The 25,532-nt window shown below is 42.3% G+C and overlaps 2 protein-coding genes across 4 annotated transcripts in view; one reads left to right on the forward strand and one right to left on the reverse strand.

The window, feature by feature from the left end:
* The window catches only part of ATAD2B (ATPase family AAA domain containing 2B), an 82,015-nt gene extending 77,596 nt beyond the window's left edge, over window positions 1–4,419 (forward strand). For all 3 annotated transcript variants that reach the window (XM_076332699.1, XM_076332701.1, XM_076332700.1), the window contains one exon: window positions 868–4,419. In XM_076332699.1, coding sequence (XP_076188814.1) covers window positions 868–909 — 42 coding nt within the window. In that variant the 3' untranslated portion in view covers window positions 910–4,419. The remainder of the gene's footprint in view (window positions 1–867) is intronic.
* An 8,137-nt stretch (window positions 4,420–12,556) lies between these two features.
* KLHL29 (kelch like family member 29) overlaps window positions 12,557–25,532 on the reverse strand; it is a 425,477-nt gene continuing 412,501 nt past the window's right edge. Inside the window, exon 14 of the mRNA XM_076332702.1 lies at window positions 12,557–14,884. Coding sequence (XP_076188817.1) covers window positions 14,701–14,884 — 184 coding nt within the window. The 3' untranslated portion in view covers window positions 12,557–14,700. The remainder of the gene's footprint in view (window positions 14,885–25,532) is intronic.

A 25,532-nucleotide genomic window follows, 5' to 3' on the forward strand; every position in this document is an offset into this window, starting at 1 on the left:
CCAGTACAGCATGATGTAAGCCAGTTGTCTGCTTCGCTGTCATCCTTTGCCTCTAAAGTGTTTGCTATCAAAGGCCTCCTTGTCTACATCAACAGTAAGTTGGTCATTTCACCGTTGGCGTAGGCTGATCATAACTCTAGACATGCGTTCCCTCCAACATCATTCTTCTAGCTGTAGAGGGGTTTGGATCAGCTTGCTGATTCAACTGATAACCAACCCTGCTTAAAAAAGGACAACAATTGCTAATTTCCGGTTGCGTCACTGGACACTTAAGTATTTTTCTCCATGAATGTTTTACAACAAAACCTGGAAAGGCCTTAGCGTGGGATATTGTAGAGTTCCTGCAACATACTTTTCAAACCATTTTCATGCTATTCCTCTGCCATCTTCACCTAAAAATATGTTGAAAGTCTGTGCCAAATGTTAGGTAGATTAAAAAGACATTTATCCAGCAGGAGTACGTAGAGACTGGTCTTTACTTTGATTCTGCAAACTGTGCAGATACGTGTTTACAGCTGGGTTACCAATAGTGTTAAGTGTGCAGTAAGACTTGAGTTCATGCAGTGTGCCATTGCAATGCTTTCTTAATACATATTGAGTACATTAATTGTATGTGACCCTAATACACTTGGATTTTTTCATGGACTGTCATAGTGGAGTGCTTTTCTGCATTAATACTTCTTTAATTAGTTTCCTCTTTTACCATATTTTGCTAGCAGATAGCAGCTAATATACAGATGTGCCTATTTTCCTATTAATTATTTGTTCAGATTTAAAAAAAATAGCCCAGTAACTACAATTATCTAATGTAACTTTATTTCTGTCTCTGTATATTTATGTATAATTGATGCTCTGTGTCTCTTGCAGGAGATGGAAAGAACAGTTCATGTGTTTGAAACATTCCTGTGAACTCGTCAAGATGGGTGGGTTTATCCTCTCAAACTGCTCATGGGAGAGCAGTCCTCTGAGCCATTCAGTTTCCATTTGCACCAAGTATGTGCAGAGCCTTGGTCTTAAGTGCTCTCCCTTTTTCTTTCTGTTGAATTTGGTGCTATTGTCTCAGGTACCTGAAACCAACCAGCCTACAAGAACCAAACGGAACTTCGTATAGTTGTATCTGATATAAATAAAGAATACAATGCCACAGCTTGGAGATTTTTGGTGCTACAGAAACTGTTCTCATTTCTGCTCTTGTTCACTCTACATGCATTATCTTTGGGGAAACTTCAGGCAAAGTGGAGACCAACACATACAGAGAACTGGAAAGAGCAGATCTAAGTTGAATATTTTTAAACAGGCAAACTTTTTTATTTTTTTTTTCCAATTTTTCCTCTTCTCTGGGGTAATGGACAAAAAAAAATCTGTTCTAAAGAAGGCAATGATGCATTGTGGTAGGAATCTTGAGTAACTGGATGTACAGTAATTTGAAGATGAGGCTCTCTAGAACTGCCTTTAATGTGCCTTTTAGTCAATTGAGAAAGATAAGGCTAATCAATTGGTTTGGATTATAGCAAATGGCAGTGTTAGAAAGCTGTCTTCAGAATGAAGATCTCCAAAAGGATGATATGTATTCTCTTCATTGGATGGCAACCAGTATTATGGTTCTATAATGCCTGTCTTACTCTACAGAACTAAACTAAGACACACTGAAAAAGCCACATACTTTACCAAAATGGTGAAATTACTTTTTCATTGGTATATATTTGTTTTAGAAACAAGTTACACAGTGAAACTCTTCTGTGTTGCTAAAAATGAAGCATTTTCCCCACCATCTCCTAGTTTTCCATTTTGAGTTCTTTAAGAAAACCAAGTTTAATACCGGCAGGTTTCTTTCTGAAGTTCCGTGTTTGTAATATAGCTTGGACTGTGCAATGCAGGTAAGAAGACACTAGAGTCGGTCAAAGTCCTGGAGCCCAAGCTGACTTGAAAATAAAACTTAAACTAGGCTTCACAACTCGGTCCGTGCAAAGCACTGTTAATGTGGGGGGGATTGGAGGACAGCCTTTTGAATTGATCTGTTCGGACCAAAGTTCTCTGGGTCTGAATTGTGTAGTTCAAACCCTTTCCTTTCTGGCAACTGGAGAGAACAGTCTAGGCAGTTTCAAGAAAAACATGTTTTGTCACAAGCTCAGTGTTAAAACGTTACCTGGGCTGATTTATTTCAAACCTACGTGGAAGGTGTTTCAGAGAAGTTGGCTGGTGTTACCATCGTTAACCATTCATTGTAACTGTCCCTACGTAGCTGCGGAAGTGTCTTTCCAGAAATATGCAACACAGTGTGATTAGTTTTTAATTAGACAAACCAGTCTTGGACTACTGCAGAGATACTGAGCTACCTCAGCTTTTTGTATTTTAGTTACCAACAGTGTTTATGGAGGACTGTAATCACTCTGCTCCCATGTACAAACTGAAGCTAAGGTACTTGTCTCCACCTCTATGGCAAATAGTAGTATAGCGCTGCAGAGAAACAAAACATGGGCCTTGGGCTACTGCAGTAATCCAAAGTGCTTTGTATATTACGGTAAACATAATTCTATCTTCGATCTTTTTCTCCCCCAAATGCCACTGTTTTTCTTTATAGCTGATGGCAGAAAAAGGTTTTAAGCATTCATGTACATCTAGTTACACCTTCTAAATGCAACCCATGCAGAAACACTGTATTTTTTAGGTGGGAAAGTGCGATTAAAAACAACAAAAACAAGCAGAAAACACATTTTAAATGAGATTCTTTGATCTCAGATTTGATTATGGGATTTTTTTCCATGTTTCATTTAGTATTTATTAGCATCATACCTGTTTGAGATATTTTTGTGTCTGGTACATTAACAGCATTTTGTATTTTGATGGAAATTGTTACAAACTTTAAGATTTGATTAAATAAAATGTAGCAGATTTTTTGTAGCAAGTTTCTGATAAAAGGGTTTTTTGCAAGTCTCAGGTTCTTGCTGCAGAATTTTTTAAAAATATTTATTCCAGTTTCACTTACTCAAAGAAGTTTTTGTTCAAGTAACAGCAGCACTTGTGGAAGATAAAACTGCATACGTTTTTAAGAAGATAATAAATTTATATGAATTAAAACAGTTGAGAATTTTAGTCACCAGTGAGTGTGAAAGCAAGTTTAAGCTAATGCCTAGCATTAAAAATGGTTCTAAAAGGTCAGGTTTCTAAAGGAAAATTTTTACTGTCAGTTGTTGATTGGGAAAAATCGCAAGAGGCAACTTTACTAATTGAGGAGCTGCCATGTTGTTTTAGAGAAGAGTAGCTGATATCAGATGTTCTAGTGGACAGCTTACCTAAAATGATATACTCGCCTTCCTAGCCCAAATAACCACACTTCAGTTTTTGTTTTCCTTTACAGATGTCTGGTGGTTATAGAGTTAAAACAGCTGTTAATCTATCCATGTGGTCTAAACTTGTTTACTCTTTGTATGTTTTTAATTTTTTTGCCACATAGCTCTGGCAAGAGTTTGTACAAATTGACCTCTCTTCCTTGTTTCTTGTTGTGAAAATTGCAAATAAACTCCTGTGTGAGTCCTTGTGCTGGGGTCAATGAAATGTGGCCGGCCAGAAGAAAGGAGGTTTCTCTGGGGGGCTGGTGGGGCTGTCTTGGAGATAATAGAGTTGCTCTTGGGTGAAGTTGATGGCTATGGAGTTAATTGTATTTGCAAGCTTGAATCTCACCTGTGATTAATTTTTTTGTTTTGTGTCCTCTGTATTGTTACTTGATTTCCTCATATGCCAATGTATTTATAGGATTACTGTTTTTTGTAATATCTTGTCTTCCTTTGGTGTTTTTTTTTTTTTTTAAGTAAGTTGGTGGGTCAGCTCTGGTTTTACCTTCAGTCTCCTGAATGGCAGGTCCTGCAGCTGATAGTCATTTGCTTTGTTTTTATTTTATTTTGTAATCACAACATAAGCTTGAATTTGGGCTTGTACTTGCATCTTTTGTATCTTGTACATTGGGTTATTTAGACATTGGGGAGTCCTGTTTGGTTTCATTAACATGTGTCTACTTTGTGGATGAAGTAGACTTCCTTCATCAACTATGGCATATTTTGGATTCTATAGTTTTACTCAGAACTGTGTTTAAATTGATGTTTTGCATTTTGACTTCATTTTACGTTAGTTTGAAGTAAGTTATTTAATTTTTTTGAACTTCTGGAAATTTTGAACATTTTACTGTAATTTGTAATATAACTGCTGTGAAATACTTGAATAAAGATGACAAGAAAACACAGCTTTAGCTCCTTCAAAAATGTATGTAAAAGAAATGCTGCCTAATAGCTGATATCAGTCTTTTTCTTACCAGACCTCCTTGATTTTGCAGTTCAGATGTTTCACTCTGGGATCTTGCTGTTTAGTTGTTTAAGCCGTAATTTTGCTTTCAGTGTTTGTCCATTAAAGAAAAAAAAATTCTATTATGAATTTTGACTGACAGAGTGAAATCAGCATTGTACATTGGCGAGTGAATAACGTAGTTATTATGAAGTTATGCTCTGTGCTTAGAAAAATGTTTATGTTCAGTTGCAGGCTACCACCCAGGACTGCTTATAGTATATCAGCATCCAAGTACTACCAGTTTCTCATTAGAGGTTTTTTTAAAGAAACACTCTCTTTCCTCCCTGTTTATCAAAGTGCTTCTTACTTTTTGTGTTTTGTTCTGGTTTTTTTAAAGATAAACTTCTAATATATGTAGGAATTCCTTTAGTTTCCCCCCCCCCCCCAATAATTCATGCACAGGAGAGCAAGCTGCTAGAGGTTAAGCAAGTGAAGAATCAACCCACATCTTACTCGTTGACAATTTATCCAGGGCTAACAAACTGCATGTGATGTATATAATGTGGAACAGAGTATGAGAAGGTGTTCTGTATGTCTGTTACGGCCTCTCTTGAGGTGTAGGACATATAACACACCTGCTCATTTTCCTCTTTTCCTTTCTGTGTACCTTAAACTATAGGGCTCCTGGGCAAAAGACTAGTTGAGGAAGAGGGTAGTAGTAACTTATTTCACATCTGACTCCAATTCTGCTTTCTTACGCAGCTTTGAAAGCAAAATTAGATCTTTAATATAATATAACTTACTATATAGATATAATAATGTACTAATTGATCAGTGAGAGCCTAGGCTCATTTTGTATCAGCATGGTCAGATGTGTGGTTTTGATCTGAATGGCCTTGCAGATACCAGCACCACACTTAACACCATCCGAGGGGTTTGCGGTCTGTGAGTAACGAATGTAGGGTATGAAGTCTTGTGTATCTGTTTCTGTCTTTCAGGAGTGGTGATGGCCACGTTATCGGAGAGAAGAGTTTCAGGCCTGATTTCTGACAGTGGCTGTAAAAATGATTAGTGAAAAGGGACAAAACTGTACTTTATTTGGGCATTGACAAAAGGATTCTTGTAAAAGATACTTAGTGAACTTTGAGTGGTTCTTCAAAAGCATGAATTGGTGAGGAATAGTTGGATTGCATCACGTGTTGTTAATAAAGCCTTAGTAAAAGCTTGTGCAACGCTCACATTTGTCAAGTGTTCGCTGCTTAACGCTGCTTCCTTCTGCTGTTGGTTTCTGTCTTGGATGTAGTTTTGAAATGCAATTTCCTGCATTTCCTTAAATTTGCAGTGTTGCACGTCCTCTGTTTCCTCCGTTAAGCCCCTGAGATAATTTGTTTAAATAAATTCAAAATGAGATCCTTTTGTTCTGTATCTCGGGTAGGATTTGGATTTGGACTTGTAATATATGGGGTTTTAAGCTAGCACTGCATGTGAATGAATTCTGCAAGCTAAATCAGTAAACTGATTAATGAAGCCAAACACTTCATTTTTTTTTTTCCTTCTCCTTTTATGCATCACTTGTGGTCATGTAACTATTGTGTAAAAATGAGGGATTATAAACTTTAACACTAATTAATTCAGCCTCGTTCCATTTCTAGGTGAGTAATTTTTTTACAGTGTGATCATTTGCATAGGGAGTATATTTCGGTTGAACCCACTGCCAGTAAATGGCTGCGACTACTACTAAATTCCATTTATTTTAGGAATGCATTTGAGTTATGCTATATTGAGCCTTTCTTTAATAGTAGGGAAAATCCTTTTCCTTTAAAAATATGATAAACTGCTAAGATTTAAAATGGATTCACCACTTTTAGTGGAATGTTAGTGTAAACCTGGCCGTCCGTGTTAAGGTCTGCTGATATGTGGATGCTGATTTGGAATAAAGCTGCTTTCAAGTTTCAGGTGCAAAAGGTATTGTCGAGTTAAGCTGTGTTAGAAGGCTCCTCACGTTCAGTTACAAGAGCGGGGCAGGGCGAGAGCAGAGGAGGAGATGCAGAGCTCCGCATTTGGGGCATCACTGCTGCAGCACTTAGGATGTGTTGGCATACTGCAGAAGTTGAGTCGGTTCTGCGGTGGTGAACTCCTCTCCGTGTTCTGTTTTTTTTCACTTCTGTCTCCCAGCAGTCGGGAATTTGGTAGAGTATGCGTGAGAAAGGTACAGGTCCCAAGACTTGGATGGCTGCTGGGAATGCTCACGCCATTGGTCATCCTGTTTTTTTTTGTGGAGACGAATCACATCGTGATGCAAACCCTTTTGCATCAATGTAAGATTTGAATTGTGCTATAACCCCGAGATGTTTGACTGTGTCTGTATGGAAGTAGGAGGCAGCTTTGGGACTGTGGATTGAGAGGAAGGAAAGACTTGGGGAAATTTCCAAAGGGCTCCCTTTGAAAGGGGTCCCTTTGAAATATTTCTTCAGCAAAGGAAGTAAAGCAGAGACCAAAATATTCATACTAGAAAATGTGTTACATTTGGACTAAATTAATTTGCTAAGAAATCGAGTCTTTCTGCTGTAGAGGGAAAGAAAATAATGCTGTTTTAGTTAAGGAACTACTTCTCATCTGAAAAACCCCAGCTCTAGTTCTGTTGTAAAGGTCTTGCGTTCTCTTGCTGACTTCGTTATACCTTGTAGAATCCCTTCTGTATGTGGAGACTACCTGGAAGAACAGTGATACCTGATTTTGGTGATTGGGAAGGACAAATTGCCAATCTCTTTTAGGTTTCTAATGTATATAATTCTGAAATGAGTTTTGAAGTGATGCCCACTGCATTCTCTGTGACATTATGAAAAGTTCAGTGAGATGAAGGAAGTACAATGTGAATAGTCACGTGTTGTATGTGACTATTAACGTCAGTTTAGTAATAAATTAGTTTTGTGTAGACATTTTAAGTATCGGAAATACGAGCATGTAAGACTACATTTTCATGAAGCACTGGAGATGTAACTGGTTTAAAATTAATGTCTAGCCTTTATACTGGGGTTAGAGTGCTTCAGAGTCCTGCTTTAAAATTTAAAGCATGTCCCAAAGGCAGAAAGCTTTTTTTGAAATAAAAAGCTTCCTTTTCACAAGATTCAGAGGACAGCCATGAGAGCACAAGCCGAGCATAAATTTTAGTGTTAATCTTTTCAATACGTGAGAATAACTTTTGGAATGGAAATGAGCTGACACTTAATGATGATTTAAATGTTTAGCAATTTGTCACAAAAATTCGGGTTTATTCATGGAGAATAATGTCAGCAGAAAACACTGTTGAATCTGATGCTGTGGCACATATGACTTAATCTCATGCACGCGCAGGGTCTACTAACTTAAGTATGGCTTAACAGTCTTTTCAAGAAAGGCATCTAGTCTTGATTTGCAGAGTTTGTACGTCTACCCTGCTCTTTGAGCTGGTGGTTAAGTGGTTAAGCTCATGGGTAGAAACACGTGCCTTATTCCTCGTTTGTTTTAGTCCGGCTTCTATTTCCAGGCACTGCTTCTTGTTTTCTCTTTATGTTCTAGACTCTTCATACATAGATTCTCCCCCCCAAGATACTAATGCACTGTGATCAAGTAGCCTCTCAGTCTTCTTTTTGCTGAGCAGAATGAGCTCTTTATGGCTTTCACTGCATTTTCTCCAGCCTTTAAGTCAATTTTGTGGCTCTTCTCTGCAGTAGGTCAATTTTTCAACATCTTCAGAAAGATTTGTTCACAGAGGAAATTGATGTGATATTCCAGCATCGGTCCCACCAGTGCCATATATAGAGCTAAAAATCACTGATTCCTACTCGTGTTCCCCCTTTTACACATCCAAAGATCAATTTAGTCCTTTTATGCCATGAAATTGGGCTGGGAGCTCTTGTTGCTTGACTCTTCTCAGACTTGCAGCTTTTCACGATGCTGTTCTCCATCCTGAATGTCAGCCTTCCTCATTCCCACCTCTCTGAGGCCCTGCTTAGCTTTATGAAAAGAAGTTTTGTTTTAGTGGTCCTAGCCAGCCAGAAGAGCCAGCCCAGTACCTGTGACTTGTTTCGTCCTCATTACCTTTTGTTCTGCTAATCTCTGTTTCCACAGGTCCGTTACAAGGTCAACATTTTCCTTCAAGAACTTTGGAAGAAGAGGATTCCCCCCTTAGAAAGACACCGATAATACCAAATTGACAATTACTCGAACAGATTAGATATTCCTCAATTAATCTGCCTATTCTTAGCCTGTTCGATATTTGCTGTCTGAATACTGTACAGGGAGAAAGTTGAAGTATTTTGTCACATGCTGTTGAAAATCTATTACCTTATCAATCAAATGTGTAATCCTGTCAGAGCATGAGATCAGGTTTGTGTGATACACTCGATTTTCTAGAAAATCATCGTATTTATTCTTATCTCTTTGATTCATGATCAGTTTAGTTAGATATAATCTTTCCATTTTTACTTGGGATTGATGTCAGGTGAATGTCCTGTAATTACCCAGTCATTTCACTTGCCCTTTTGATAACTGTCACATTATCAGCACTCTTTCTGAAATACCCATGTGTTATTAAAAATGAATGTCAGCAGGGCAGAGACTTCTGGGCGCTCTCGAGATGGTTGAGTGTTCGGTTTCCTCCTGACTTTGAAAACCCTTATCCACTAGGGAAAGTCTAATATCCTCTCCAGGTAGTAGGCAGTCTGCGTGTCTTAATCCCCATAGGGGATACCTCTTGCCAAATAGAAAACAGAAACGCGAGCCATTCCCAAGCACTCCCTGCCACAATGCCACTCTTCATTTTCCCTGGAAAGGCTGTGCGTGGCATTTGTATGTTCCAGTGCATAGCGGGCAGCTTGCAGAAAAGCTGGGCATAAATTGAAGCAGGTAAAATTGAACTCTGTGTCAACAAGTAATGGAGCACCGCGTTCACTGGACATGAAAGTAAATAACTTATTAAAAGATGTTCTCTTTTAATGGAAACAGTGGCTACAGAAATTCCAGCGGGCTTGGAAATTTAGGCTTGCTTTGCGAGAGCTGATTATTTTTACTTGAGTGGAGGGACAGTGTTTCTGGTAGAGCGTAATGCTCATTATAGTCTAAGACTTAAAGCATTTGGTGCGTCACCTTCACTATTCAGTTCACCGATCCGTACCCTGATGCTGTCCACCAGCACAAGGACATTGTATTAGAAATTAGGGACTGCTTTGTTTAAGTTCCTAAGATGTGGAGAGGAATTGGTTTCTTTCTACCTGTAAGAGCTATTATTTTTATAAACATATTTTTTTTTTTAATGAGGTGGGAAGCTGAAGCTTATGTAGGAGTGTCACTGGTGACCTTAGTTAGGTGTCTGCTCTTCAGCCGCAAAAATGTGAGAAAAGGTCACTGATGCCGGGTGACGGAGGAAGTGTGTGTATTGCCTGTGGTGCGAGGCATGACTTTAAGCAATCTTCAGCTTAGCCCCAGTTGTCATCACAGTTCCTAGTTCTGTATTAATTTGCTTACCAGCTACATGCTGAAGTTCCCTGTCAAGCTGTTAAAAAAACCTGGGTTACTAGTGCTGTTCTCTGGACAGGTCGTGAAAGAGTTTGATACCGTTGCCAATATGAATCTTGCTGCGTAAGATCTGGGATATGAACTCTGAAGGAAAAGAGAATGCGGTTCAAAAATAACAGATGATTAAATTAAAAGCAGCAGGCAGCCTTTCAAACCTTCATTGTATGGACCACTACTAATGAAAAATTCAGAGGCAGATTTGGCTTGATGACAGCACTGGAGCTTCCTTCTCCCAGGTAGTAACTGAGCCAAAATGTTTAATTCTGTGTGTAAAGCTGCTACCGATTGAAGCGGAATTTGTTTAGATAAAGAAAATTGGAATTTGTTACTCTTTAAGAAATCCGGTAGCTAAACAGGAATTACTAAAAGTAGTGTGTGTTATCAAAAGAAAAAACACCAGTGAGTAGCAAAGGGAGAGTCGTTTTTCAAGGTAGTCTGCCACTTTCTTTTTTGTTTCCAGTCTCCAGCAGTTGGAGACCGTGCTGGTCTGCTTGTCATGCTTGCACAGCTCGGCTAAGGAGCCCGTGATGGCAGCTCTTGCTTTCATGAATTCTAACCTCAGCGAGTGTTTAATCATGCCTCAAACGGATTGGCTTTTCAGAGGAAAAACCGTGTTTCTGTTCTGGTATTGCTGTCCAGCTTAATGTAATGAGTGATGGAAACACTGTGCCTGAGACACATCCATCTGCTTCCCTCCAGACCATTTTCTTTCTGGCTTTTTCTGCAGTCTAAAGTTATCAACCCAGAACACTCACTGACGATGGGAACTTACTGCTGCCTTTCCGTACGTGCTGGCATCTCTGCTTCAGCCGAAAGCGTGTTTCGGCTCCTGTTTTTGAGCCGACTGGAAATGGGAAAGAAGGCATTAAGGGGTGAGCTTAAGGGTCTCATCCAATTTAAAAAGCTTGTATTAGCGCGACAAGTTGTAAAAGCGTCGAAGTGGATGCAGAGTCGGCGTCTTCCTAGGGACCTGGCACAGGTTGCAGCCTGCCAGGACTTGACCGCACACGCTGTTTGTAGGTTTATCCCCCACTTGAGTATTAAGTCACCTTTTTCAGTTGGTGATGGGGAGGCAGTATGGCTCTGAGACCTTGCCCTTGCATTCAAGACAGTGGAGAAAAGCTCTGGGATCGGTTCCAGCTTTCAGAGACGTTCTTCACGAGAAGGCACTTGAAGCAGTTTGTGCCTTTGCCGTCTCCGCTGATTAAACGTAACGGTACTCATGCAGCCTGCGGCTCCTCTCCCAGATAATCCCTGCAGCTGCGGAAAGTGGGTGCTCATGCCGGCGTTCTGTTTGTCTGGACTCCGCCAAGGGCAAGCTGAAGTGTAATGACGCTCTAATTAGCTTGCTCCAACTGCACAGTGCTAAGCTCAGCCTTAACACCGAGCTGCAGTTAATTAAAAGACGGGGTTGCTGAGGTTGTATTAGTACGGTGTGTTTGCCACTAGATGAAACGATGGGAGAAAGGCAGATGACTTGTGTAAATTGCCAGGGGTAGGTGATTACCTGAACGCTGCGAACAGCCCCGTTTGGAGATCACTCTCCTTCCCAGGTGAGCCAGGAGAGAGTCAAACCAGCGAACAAAAGAGTTTTTATCATTATCAGGCTGCTGAGCCAGCCTGTCCCCTGAATTTCTTAAAGCTTTTAAGAAGAAAAATCTCTGAGCAGATAGGTGCACATGATTCATTTGGCAAAAGCGCTCAGCCGGCTTCCCAGAGGGGAACTAAAATAATTTTCACATACAAGTAAAGCAAATAGCCTGTCTCTTGTTCATCCTACCAAGTATTATTGACTAGTGCTGAGTAAGAGATCTTTGCAGAGTGTTGATGAAAAGGTTGGCAACTCGTACCGCTTGGTCTGGATTATTGCAGCATGGCTGTATAATATTGAATTGCGAGGCTTTTAGTAATCTTCACAGGCTGTTCAACCTCAGCCACTAAGCCTAAACTAAAACTTTTAGAAACTGCGGTTCCTGCTCTTAAATACTCACATAGATGTACTCCAAGAACTGGAGACAATTTCAGTATATGTTAGATTCTTCCTGTTAATGTGTAGAACAGATATTACCTCATAAGATCCAGCTGAAATGTTCCACTGCGGTGGTATTTGAGACTAGTTATATTTGGCTCATCTTTGTTCCATATCCAGTTTTACAACTACCAGATGACACCCTAATGAAACATCAAAGAACCCATGAACTGCTGCACTTAAGCGCTCTCTGAAAGATGTATCCAGCGAGTTACAGAGCTCCCGCTCTGGATGCGAAAGAATTTTGACCATAGGGCAAAAGTGGCTTTCATCTTTTAGACATGGCAGCAGCAGTGCAGTACAAATCCTAGCTTTCATTTAAAACAAAACAAAAAAAAAAAAGAAAAAAGCTGTTTATCAGTTTTTTTCAAGATAGTTTCTTAAACTGTCTTGAGCCCTTTTGTTCTTTACTTAATAGTAAGTTTGGGAAAATAGATGAAGAACCAGTCTTGCTGAATAAAATCCAAAATCACTTCTAAGAATTTTTTCGGAAAGGAGAATGGAAGTACTTTGGAAGCTACCGAGCATTTAAATATTAGCAATACATTTTTGGATTTGCCAGAGAAGCTAGCTGGATGGAATGAACACATTTTCATCCATGGCTGGGATGGAACCTGAAGTCACCGTTCATGCAGTGTTGTTTCTTGTTCAATCGTGACAAAATTAATCCAATCTGGATGCTGAATCTAGATCTATAAATATATTTATTATAATATAACAAGAACTTAACAGTAAACATAAACTATATACAATACCATTACAGATAACCCTGTTTTTAATATTATTCACAGAAATAGCCAGTTTTGTTCCAGTGTGAGAAATGAAGAAATAAGCTAAATTGGAAATGTTGAATGTGTTTAGGTCTTGTTGACAGGTAGCACCTCCTTTGGAGGCAGACACACACCAACACTAAAATTAGTCCTGCCCCAGGCAGTTAGAAACTTGTGCTCCAATCTTTAGGTTCACACTTGCACCCTGTTTCACATAAATACTTTAAATGACATACTAGTATATAACTTTGTTGTGCTTATTATTTTTTTTCATTAAAGAATAAATAAAACAACTGCATAACAAAGGCTGGAACCTCACTGTCAAAATGAGACTTGAGTCACCCTACAGCTTGACTCAGCTAACTTGAGCACTTTTTCTTTAAATACTGCAAGATACAAATTTTGTTTTTTTCCTTTATTTTATAAATGATTATTAATAAAATAAGATGATTAGCTAACCATCTGCATTGATTTCCCCAAAGCTGTAGGCAGACCTCCCTCCATATAAAAAGGCTAGCGTATTTGGTATGAAATTCAACTAGATATTGACTGTAAGATCTCACCCACGCCCTGTGTAGGACCCTCCTTCTTGAATTACCGTCACGGCATTTGGGATTTGAGTCTGCAAAGGCAAGTATGGCAACTTTGTTCCCTCTACTTGGAAAGAAATCAGACAATCCTCAGCTCGGGGTTACTGCCTATTTGTGAATTTTAAGATTCTTTCCCCTGCCCCCTTTATGTTACCCGGTCCATCTCCCATTTGATCCTTTTATGTATAAATTTATAAAGAATTTCCACATCACAATGCTCTCTGGATAGACAATATTTTAATATATATAAAAATATAACCCCTGTGCTGTGCATATACTTACAACTCTACATAGTAATCATTTTAAGTCTCTTATACTGGGCTTAAGTCTATGCATTTTTCTACCATGGGATTTAAACTCGTGTGTTTAAAATCTGTAAATAAGAGAAGTATAAGGTTTCCACACCTATGGGGAAACTTGAAAAATAAAATAAAAAAACTTCTCAGACTTTACATAAAAGATAGTGGCGCATATCCCAAGGTAAGGAATTTTGGTTGAGAGCCGAAACTGAGCGCGTAGCCACAACAGGAGGCATCTTCTCCATTTGATGAAACCATGGAAATCTCACACTACACTGTGTGTTTCAACGTGATCCCAATCAGAAGTGAAGAGCGGGTTTATCAGGAGAATGCCTCTGAAATCGCAACCGTTTTCATTTTGCATTACAGGAATCGAGAACTGCCAAGTTCGCTCATCAGCAGAAACCGGGAGGAAAAGGTTTAGAAGCCCCACCACCACCTGTGGGCATGGCCACACGTGCCTACACAACTATCACCGGGAGCAGAAACTCATCCAGCCCAACAGATCTTTTTTTTTCATCATTTTACATGGAATTTATTACCAACGGCTATTCTTCTTCTCCCCAGTCCCCACCTCACCCCCCTTCTGGGCTCTGCTCTAGAGAACTGAAAGATTCGTTTGATCTGATGGAAGACTGACATCAACGTAAGCCATCTCTCACACAAGATTTCTCTCAGTCATTGGTATTGAAAAGCATGTATTTGTTAAAAACAAATGTAGGAATCAAAGTGGTAAGGACACTTTGACCTTTCAAATAGATAGATGCCTAAAGTGTAATAGTAAAACTAATCTGCATGGTTATTTTAAGAATCAAGCTTGAGCTCTAGAAGTAAAATGCAGATTTTTTTTTTTTCCTCTCTTCCCCAGCTTAAAAAATATGTGAAATTCTATTGCACCTGGGTTGACCAAAAGCCGATGTCCAGAACAAGTGTCACTATAACATCTAGTGACACCCTTGTATTATTAAGTTACAACATCTTACATAGCACGGAGCTCTCTGCTCCTTGTTCACCAAAAGGTGAGGATGATTTTTCTACATTCAATGTAGACACTATTCAAGACTTTAGAGCAATATGTTCACTGGCTGGCTTTGCTGCTTTTGTTTCTTAAGTAGTAGTATTCTTCTTGCCTGCTTTCAACAGGTACAAACAGTTCTCCATCCAACTCCTGGGTAACATCAGCCACTCTGAATGTACTTCTTGATTACTACGCAGCCGTGTCGAAAAACAGGGCAGGGCATATTTGGTAGAAGTGTCCATGTATTCGTTTTAGGGTCGTAGGCTTCCATGTTTCCCAGGGCAGGTCCTTCGCTGCTAACGATCCCACCAGTGGCATAAATTTTTCCGTCGAGAACCACAGCGCTGTATTTTTTTAAAAAAAGAAAGATTTAGTTAGTCGTCTTGCCCAACAATTGTCTTTTTAGGCTTAAAACAAACCCAATCTTTCTTAACAAGGGGTAAACGATGAATACACCTTTTATCTATATAAAGCTGTGTGTGCATTTCTCTTCCCTCTCCCTTTCTTTCCCCCAAATTAATCCTTTTTGTGTTCCCGCCAGGTAGGTAAATGTTGTCTCTAATTTAAACAACAGAAATTAGTCCAAGTCAGATGTTTCTCCAGCCCACATGGCGGATCTGCAGCAAATGTAGCAGGACGATGCGTCCCTCTAACACCATGCACGTGCAAAAGCAATCCAAGCAATTTGGGGTCCCTGCTGCCTCAGTTGGAATAAACCCTTGCTTCAAGTTACTCCTCTAATTATCAATGAATGCTGCAAAGCAGGGAAAAAAAACTCCAAAAAATGCTCTGTTGTTTCAGCCCCTTCCATGGTCACGCTCTGGCACAGGAGCCTGGAGGTCCTGCTGACTTGTCCTCCTTGCGCACGCAGGGGAGGTGGTGTCACGTGGAAAGCCAACCCGGGGCACACGAAGCTGATGGTTGGGGATGTGCAGCTGAGGGATTGGCAGGGGAGCTATATGTTGGCATCTGAAGAAGACAACAAACCTTACTTCTTTTTTAAAATGAAAGTGTTCGACTTCAGACATCTCTTGCAAATCAAGGATAATGAGGCTGGGCTAATCCCGTGGTCCATAGGCTCTTGATAGGAGGGAAGGTGCATAGGTGTGGAAGGTATTTGAAAGAAAAATTGCCCTTCAGCCTCACCTCTTTCTCCTCCTTCCACTTAACCCCTCAGCCTCTCCAGCAATCGTGCGTGGGACATGACACTTGCTTTGGGCTAATGAAGACGGACAACGAGGGGCTGGGCTCCCACGTGTGTATTTGGAGAGAGCAGAAGGGCGACAGAGGCAGCAGGCAGCTGGGTGGGAAAAGCCTATGCAGGGCTGCCGTGTTCTCCATGCTGCCTTCCCACTGCGCGGGGGGAACCCAAAAGTGGGGGCGGCTCTGCTTTTCATCTGCCGGGAAGCCTGAGTTTGCCCCCCAACATTTAAAGATGTTGTTAAGCTGGATGGGGTTGGCGGTGGCTTTGCTGGTGGTTGGGGTCCCTTCCACGCGGTCTTCTGGTGGTTGGGTCCCTTCCAAGAGCAGCCGGTGGATGGTTGTGTTGGGAAGGAAAATGGAGACTTGGAGAGTGCATGCATGCCAGAAGACAGCAGGGAGAAAAAGAGGGAGCAGAAGACAAGAAATTAATTGCAGCCAAAAAGGTGGCCTAGATCTAAGAAGCTGGAGAAGGGTAGTAACTCTGTAGGCTTGGTAAAAGCGAAGTTATTTCTTTAGCTAATTTTGGAGCAGCGGGAAGAAGAATGAAAAGTGATAAAGGCAAAAGACAGAGAGCGCTGGAAGACCCAGGATGAACCGAGACTAAAATGTCACCAACAAAACCACGTGTTTCTGAAGAACACAAAACTCTGATGTCCTTGTGGAGAAGCGGAGCCTGAGGTTAAAAATAAACCCACAATGACAACAGTGAGGACTCAAATAAGCCTAGTCCCTGGGTACCGCCAGGAAATAGGAAATAATGAGAATCTTGTCAAAATAACTGTTAATCTGAAAGGAGGAGGAAGGAGAGAGAGACTTGAAACACTTGATTAGAGCCTATCCACAAATCAGCAGGGCTGGATGATACATAGCCCAGGGTCCTGAGGGAGTTTGCTAATGAACTTACTGAACCACTGGTAATTATTTTTGAAACGTCAGGGAGAAATGGGGAAGAACAAGGACTTGAGTAAAGCAAATGTCATCCTGAAAGACAGCTCTGAAGGAGAACGAGCCCAGCTCCGAAGGGTGGGCTCTGGTCCCTGTGACCAGGAGGGAGTGGAGGTGGCAGGACCAGCCGACCCAGTAAATCAGACAAAATTCCCAGGCTGGGAATTACAGCTTGCAAAATATGGCATAGGGAGGGGGTGAGGATGGTCCCACCCCATGCTGAAACAGTCCCGATGTGGTGGAGGGGCTGCTGAAACCAGCAGGATGAGAGTTGAGAAATGAGGCCATGAGGTAGTGGTTGCTGACTGTGTTTCACTTTGTTTTCTTAACAGTGAAGCTGAAGGAGATGGAAGCTTATTTGAATTGGGATGTGGTTTGGGATGTGCCGGGCAGAAGAGGGTTCAGTGTCAGAGATGGACTGCAGTACAGAGCAGCTTTGCTGCCTTGGTTCTCTAATGAAATGCTGATCAGTCATTAAAAAAAAACCCAAACCTAAACAAAACCTGACCCCCAAAAAAGCAAATGGATTAATTTAGCAACTTCATTGGGTGAAGTGGGAAGAAACAAAGAAACTCCCCCAAAAGAAGAAAAGATACCCAGGAAAGATCCGGCTGCAGAATTATCAATAATGGGTAATTAAAGGAAGTGCTAGTGTGGTGCATGGAGCCCAGGGCCCGTTCCGTCAGTGTCAATGATCAAGGTCCACTGCCTGTTACTGGCCTCAGCTAAGTTTTAATTTACCGGTGTAGACACGCTGGTGTAGATGACAGCACCTCACACCAGCACAGGAGAGGGCCTTAGTGGCTCTTACCACTTACATATGGGGCCTAATACTTACTGCTCGTTACCTGAGGAGACTGCTCTGCACAGAGCTCTTGATCTGGATGGGAAGAAGGGGATGGACAGAGGGAGGACTCTGTGCGGAGACCTTTCCATCTACGCTGTAGGTGACCCTGGGAACAGGAACCAAGCAACCACCAGCCCTTCCTAGCTGGCTGCGTGCTGCGTAGTGGAAGTCTGGCCTTAAGTGCCCAGTATCCCCTTAGGCATCTAGTGTTAGGTCTCTAAACGGGGATGTGGGTGCTTTATAAATGCCTCTATAGTATCTGAGCTGCCCACATTTCTTCTAGTAAATTGTCCTCTGTGGCATGTAGCAGAGGACATTAGCTCTACCCTAAGCCAGAGCTGCTGCCACCTTAGAGCAGCTGAGTAGCCAAGCACACCTTCCCGAAACAATCTGCGTCCGGGTTCTTCCCCAGCCCATGCTCTGGATTAGGGGTTACAGCGAGTGGGTGAGCACTGCTCTTGTTCTCCAGCACCTGGGCTACAGCACTGAAAGAAATTCCTGCCCAGCGGCTGCGACAAGCAGCTCAATACTGTAGCCTCCCATCATGGTGCTAATATGTTGGGGAAGAAATGGATGCTGAATTCCACCCTCTGGAAGACTGTATAAATGGTGATTAGAGTAGCTTCTGCCCCCTCTGTATGCAATTCCCATAGATAAGATTGGCATAATGCTTAGCTTGTGAGTCATGCCTGAGGTTAAGAAAAACAGTGAGCTACTCCTGCTATCAAGAAATAGGCAGTTCTAAGTACGCAGTGGGTACTTGCGTGTGCAGGGGACTTCGGAGACATTCAGGCATCTCTGGGGCTAAAGTGGGAGGTAGGTACTTAAGATCAATTAGGAATTCAGTCCTAGATTGTTGCTACTTTGCAGTATTAGGGCAATCACTGCTAATTTCTGGGACCTTTGGGAATAGGAAACTCAAGTGGGCTCTAAAACCTTGAGGAAAGTGAGTGGAAAGGAGTATGCTCATTGCTCTCTCTTCATTACTGTGACAATATTTCTTTTCTCCCCTCCCTTCCATCCCATCAGCTGTAAAAACATCGTTACCAAGGCTGACGTACAAAGAAAGAAATAATTACAATAATTAGGATGCGAGTTTATTGCTTGGTGCCATTAATCCTGAGAGATAAAATGATTACAGGCTGTCAGAGCCTGAGAAGGAAGGAAGCTCCGCGCTGCAGAGCCTCACTGCGGGGACACAAAACCCCCAGCAGCTTCGGGGGCAGCGACCTCCCCAGCTAAGGAACAGCCGGACCCCCGTCTCTCCAGCAGCATGCCCGGGGTGAAGGTAATCGGCATCAAAATGGCGGTCACTTCATCCACTCCTTCCAGGAAAATACGTTTCAGCATTTTGCAAATTGTTACCCGGGAGGCTAACGACCATCCTTTCTACTCCCTGGGTAATTACTGCCTTCACCTATAGCCCTGCAGCCAAGTCACCTGAGGTGCCAGGGCGTCCTTCATTGCCCAGATCATGAGCAGTGTCACAGGATCATGCTGTGACTATCCCCCGACACTGCCACCGCTAGTCCGGTCCATCTGCTGACCTCCATGAAGCTATGAATCACGCTCCTAAGAAAATCCCAATGAGGCTGAGGGGCACCAAGGGCTGGTGGGGACCTGGCTGTCCACGGTTGGAGTGCTTGTGTAATCTGAACACCCTTTAATTCTCTTCTCTGCCTATCCACCTTGCAGTCCTTCCCCAGTTTGAGCAAACAAAGGGCAGAGAAGATCCCTCTCTGACAGCTGGCCATTAAAGGACTTGATGGACAAAGCAAATGACTGAATCATAAAATCACAGAACAGCCCAGGTTGGAAGGACCTCGAAAGATCACCTGCTCCAACCCTTCATGGGAAAAGGACACTAGATGAGATTATCTAGCACCCTGTCTAAATGCATCTTGAAACCCACCAGTGATGGGGACTCCAGCACGTCCCTGGGGAGTTTGTTCCAGCGGATGATTGTTCTTACTGTAAAAAATTCTTATATTGAGATGAAACCTATCCTGGTGCAACTTGTACCCATTGCCCCTTGTCTTTTCCATATGGCTCCTTGTGAATAGAGAGCCTCCATCCTCCTTGTAGCCGCCCTTTAAGTGCTGGAATACTGTGTGAGGTCCCCCCCTGAGCCTTCTGTTCTCCAGGGAGAAGAGACCTAACTCCTTCAGTCTTTCCTCACAGGGCAGGTTCTCCAGCCCTTTGATCATCTTTGTGGCCCTCCTTTGGACCCTCTCCACTCTGTCCACGTCTTTTTTGAGTTGTGGGGATCAGAAGCGGACACAGTGCTCCTGGTGCGGCCTGACAAGCGCTGGGCAGAGTAGGATGATCACATCTCTATCTAAGCTAGTAACGTCCCTGCGGATGCAGCCCAGGATCTGACTTGCCTTCATTGCTGCATTTGACTTTGCACTGCTTTTTAATCAACCTTTTTAATGACACCTGAACACCAGCCTTGCTGTCTGCTCAACCACTTGATGTCTCTGCAAACCCTGCCCTACCCGTGCTCCAGCTCAGGCATAGAGCACCAGGGCTTGACACACACGAGCCGGGGGCCCTTGCTCAGGCAGCTCAGCTGCCATTCACTTGGTGGCCACCTTCCCACCAAGAGTGTTATGGACCCTCCACTTTTCATTCAAAAGCATCTTATAGTGAAAGTCTCCTGATGGGCAGTAATTTGGAAGCAACCCAAAGCAGAGGATGTCAGCGCCTCTTTTCTGTAGTGTTTGAGAGCCGAGTGCCTGGGAACTCCTGCTCCAGCCCTTCTCTCTCCCAGTCGTGATGGCTAGACATAGAACCAAGCAGTGGGACTACCAGCAAAGTTTGTTAATTTTGATTATTATCACTTTAAAATTTCCTGTTTAGTCCTAAAGATCACATCAGCCTTATCAGAAAATGTTAAAAAAGGAAAAAAATAATCCTATACTGTAATGTCTAGGGTTATAAAAGAGATTTGAAACAGCTGAATTAGCATGTTGTTTTGATTCCCTGAAACTTAATATCTTCTGAGTCCACAAACAAAGCTCCTCTCCCTCCTCACTCCTGCCTATGCATGCACACAGTCTCACTAATTTATTTGGAGCAGTGCCATAAAGGTTATTAAATATTATCAGTTAGATAGACACAGAATCTGCTTAGAAGTAGAAAAAAATCCCCATGTTTATTAGTGGATGGATTTCCTTCCTGCCCTAAGATTTCAGGAGGGCTTTACTGGAGGTGGAACTGAACGATGCTCGTCAAGTAGGTGGAATAAGCACTAGGGTAAGAATAGCCTGCAGGGTACCAGCTACCGCGGGAAGCGGCTCCGTGCGGTGCTAGGCAGAGCTGCAAGCGCCCGGTAAGCTTTTGCTTAAACTGGGGACCTTTTAGCGAAACCTGCATGGTGGTTTGCAAAACCGAAGTGAAAGGCATCGCTACCGTCTCCGTGGGTGGCGGTGCTCAGGGTGCCAAAGCGTCGTCCTGAGTTTGGTGGCGGTGCTGACAACCTGTGTGATTGTTTGCGGCCGGGTTGCCAGCCAGGTTGTTATGTTTGAGACGGCTCGAGCTTGGGTGGCTGTGTTGTGCTGCCAGAGGTGTCACCTTTACAATGAGATGGATAAATGAGGGTCCAGATTAGTCATGGTCAATTAGGATGGATATCATGCCACTTCTTGGAGCGGGATTATTCGTGTGGGTGTTTTGGCCAAGCTCCAGTTATATACTCCCCTACTCTGTGAGCACTTTCCCTTGCTAATGATCCAAAACCATCATGTGGCATTGTTACTTGTTGCTGAAAAACAGAAATGTTTTATTCCAAAGTCCGTTGCACACCAGTAACGACCTGAGTGCTCTGTCTGTATCAGTTACACTTTAATGCACACCGAAATCCTTCATGTCATCAACTGCTACAGAAATTATTGCTATTAATCTGGTGCGGCAGTTCTCATCCGCTGTCCGTGGAGCATGGTCCCAGCCACACGTCTCCTTCCAGATATGCTGGAAGATTTCGGTTTTCCCTTCTGGACCACAAACACTTCCAGCTGCAAATGCTGCCTGCTGAACAGACCAGCCTGTACGTCTGCGGGCTTGAGAAATGCGAGGCCATTAAGGAACCATGCTCCGTAATAGCTTCACCTGGGAATATCCGTCCAAACAAGCTGTGCTCTACCCCCTTCCAGTGCCTGGAGTTACCATGAACTTTGCAATGAGGAAAGGAATCAGCTGGGGGAGTCTGCAGCTGGTGCCCTACATTAGCAATGCCTAGTAGTTAAGCACAGGAGTCACCATGCTTCACTGTTCAAGAACAAGGGCTTATTTAAAAAGAAGAGGGGAAAAAAAGAAAAAAATCCACAAACCAACCCTGTTTTTGTGCTGTTCAGCCTGAGTCGGAAGTTTTATTAAAGATTTCTATTCGGCAGAACCATCTAATAAATCTTACTGGTTAACAGTCAGAGGAGGAAGAAAATGCTTTTCTGGTGTCTGTTGGGAATTGCTGGTACTAAATTAGCTGCTCTAGAATTATTGCTGGCACCATCACGCTGCTGCTGTTGCCCCGTGGAGGCTCTCTGTAGCACACGCCTGTTTGCACGCCGCCTGCATCCTAAGCAAGCAGAATAAGGAATTTTTAATTGTGCACAGAAATGCATTCAGTATTCTCTTTGCTTGTGGAAAAATAAACGCCTGAAGGGCATGGTGGGAAGGGAGAGCGCCTGCTTGCAAAGGCAGGACTTGTCTGTGCTGGAGGGGAGGGATGTCTTTGCAAGTCTTTCTGGAGGGAGGTGTCCAGCAGAGCAAGGTGTGATCATCTCAGCTCTTCATCCCCATCGGCTGCTGCTTGCCGTCACCGCCTCCAAAGATCCCGCAAACTTGGAGCTGCCAAACCGAGACGGGGTCCATGCGGCAAACAGGACACACTTACCTGATGTTTGGGAAATGTCAAATATTTCCCTCATGCTCACACGTGGCATGGAAGATGTTCAAGACCTGCGTGTGAACTCTCAGTGAATTTTACAACACTTCAGGCATATTATTGCTCTTTGCCCACTTGGCACCATCCCTCAAAGGGTTAATTCTAGGTCAACACGTATTTCTTATTGACTTCCGTCAGGCCAGGCTTAATCTGAAAATGATGCTCAATTTGCTCTTCTGTTGATTGTGAGCTGGAGACCTGAACCATTTATTTTTCATTTTTCATTAAAAATAATTTAACTTGATCTTAAAACCATTTGAACGGACCTTTAACTTTTCACATGTGGGGAATGTCACACACATTTCTTTTCCCCGTGCTTGGAGCCATCATGCTCCCTAGTCACTAACATGTAGAAACAGTGCAGATGATAAAAATAAAAGTGATGCGGTCAAGATTTTTCCCAGCAAATTTGGTATCGAGTGATTCCTGGTGAGAGGAGATCAATAGCATGCAGTTAATTTTCAAGTTGTTTATGTTGCTGCTTTTAAACCACGTTTTTTGTGATCCATGCTAATGAGTGGAATGAGGAATTTATAGATTCATAGACTAAGGTCAGAAGCGATGTCTGTTCTTAGTTAATCTGAGCTCGTGTATACACAGGCAATGGACTTTTCTGCAGGCAGCCTCTCTCTTGGAAACGTATCTAATCTCCTCTTAAAAACACCGAGTGTTGATGAGTTCGCCCCCTCCCTCGCTGGTTCTCTGTTTAATTATCCTTGCTGTTGGGAAAGTGTCTCACTTCAAGGCTGAGATGTGTAACTTGACTTTCTAGCCCTTGTAACCTGCTACGTCTTTGTCTGAGAGACTGAAAGCTTCTCCACTTGCTCCCAGTGATCAAGTCACCTCTCAGCCTTTCTTTGATAAACTCCTTAAATTTCACGTCAAAGATTTGATTTGCAACCCGGGGTCATTTTTGCAGCTTCCCTTTGAACTTCTGTGGATATTTCCACATGTTGTTGCGTGGACCCAAGACCTGCATTCATCTCGCCAATGCCGTATGCAGCAGCACTCTCTCTTCCCAGCTTCAACTTATTTTCATTTCAGTGTTAGGGCTCGTATTATATATCCATTGACCTTTCATCTACCGCGTTGCGATGAGAGCTCGTGTTGTGTAGCTCTGAGTGGCCTCCTTTATGTCCTCCTCTGAGTGCCTGACTTTCTAAGGGGAGCAGGGCTGCTATGCAGGTACAGCCTGCGATTGTGCTTCCTCCATGTATTACTTTGCATTTAAAATACTGCTGCTAGCTTGAGACCGTCTAACTGAGACATGGAGATAACTGGCTAAAATAGCTCCTTCTGTAATATTTTTTAGCTACCAAGTGTTATGCCACCTGCAGCCTTTACCCGGAGAGGTTTTCTGTTACCTGGATTGTTGGTAGATATATTAAATAGCATTGAAGAAGAATCAATGCTTGCTACCGGTGGCCTTGCTCAATGATATCTTCTCATTAACAACTACATTTTGAGATCTGTCAGTGAAGCAGATTTAATCTCTCTAACGTGTGCCTTGTTAATTCCATATAATACCAGCCAAATACCTTTGAGAAACCGCAGTATGTTATAGCATCACAGTTGTCTTTAGCAGCCAGGTGTGTTTTATTAAAAACCAAAACAAAGAACCCAATTTCCCCCCAAAAATGCAAAAGACAACAGGTTGGTTTAACAAGACCAATATTCCAGGAAAGCGCATTGATTGCTCTTCATTATATTATTAGCATCAAGTTATTCGTTGATGAAATCCCAAATTAACCACTCTGGTATTTTGCAGAGGACCCAACATGAGGCTAAGTGAGCCCACTTAGCCTGATGTTGGTACTTTGCAAAATTAATTGCTGCACTAAAATTCTCCCTTTCACCTTTCAAAATATGGAAACACTTTGGCAGTGCCCTGATCCATCCTGAACTGTAACAGTTATTAAAAATCAACATTAGTGGTTTGATCAGCTTCTCAGCAAAGTCTCTAAAGACGCCTGCGTCTAAGACGGCCGGGTTGCCTGATTTGAGAACTTAATTTCTGAGTTCACATCTTTCCTTGCTGTCAACAGTGACCGCTTTTGGTCCCTCACAGCAGAATATGGAACCAAACCTTCTTGCTCCCTTCCAAATACAGATGAGAAATATCCATCCGATCAGTCTGTGTTACAGTTTGCTACCTCATCAGCCTCATCAGCAATGGTTTTATAACTGATTAAAATTACAAATTTGATCCCAAAAGGTTTAAAGTGCCTTTCTTTTTACTCCTATTAGCCCTTAGTACTTCACTGGTTCCCTCAGCCTCCTGCAGCACACAGCAGCCAGTTTTTAACCTATTTGTTACTGCTAACCTCCCATTTTCCCTCTTTCCATACATACCGATTTATTTAGTTTTTGTCATAGGTTTTACATCTCCTTTTGGCTGAAACATTTTTCCTTGACCATTTCCCAGCACACTTAAGAATTTTTGAAATTGTGCCTTTTTTGGCATCCCCTTGGGATGTGCTGAACTTTTCCTTTTTTCGGTGACTATCCCACTATAAATGTATGTTTCCAGTGCACTATTGCTTTAGGCTTTAGAAAAAGTGTCATTTAAAAGTTTGAGGTTACTTTTTACTGACGGGTGTCATATTCTACTTAAGCAAAGCCAGTTTATTATGGTGCCTAATATTTAGGTCACCGGTTTACTCTCCTTGGTCCATCACAGGGTCTCCCACTGGATTGCCTCTGCAGGATGCAGAGCAAAGCATCACTTCACGTTAGAAACCCTGGGAAGCATCTGGTGAGATGCTCAGCCAACAGCCCCTAGTTGAAATCACCCATGCAATTTCTTTTGTAGTGTATTCCAGATACTTAATTAACAGATTTTTGTTATGTTTTACAAAAGAGAGATGTTCAAAGAGCAGTTCATCCCTCTCTGTGGGAAAATACAGGAATGCATCAAATGTGTAAGTCCCTCGTGTTTCATTTTACTGGTTAGCGCTCTAATCCTGAGCTGCATCGTACCCTTTATTTCTGGTTTTCAGGAGAAAAATATCATTAGCAGCTGCCTGAGCACTGCAGGCTCCTCCTCATCCCG

Source organism: Aptenodytes patagonicus, chromosome 3 (genome assembly GCF_965638725.1).
Source record: "Aptenodytes patagonicus chromosome 3, bAptPat1.pri.cur, whole genome shotgun sequence".
Lineage (NCBI taxonomy): Eukaryota > Metazoa > Chordata > Aves > Sphenisciformes > Spheniscidae > Aptenodytes > Aptenodytes patagonicus.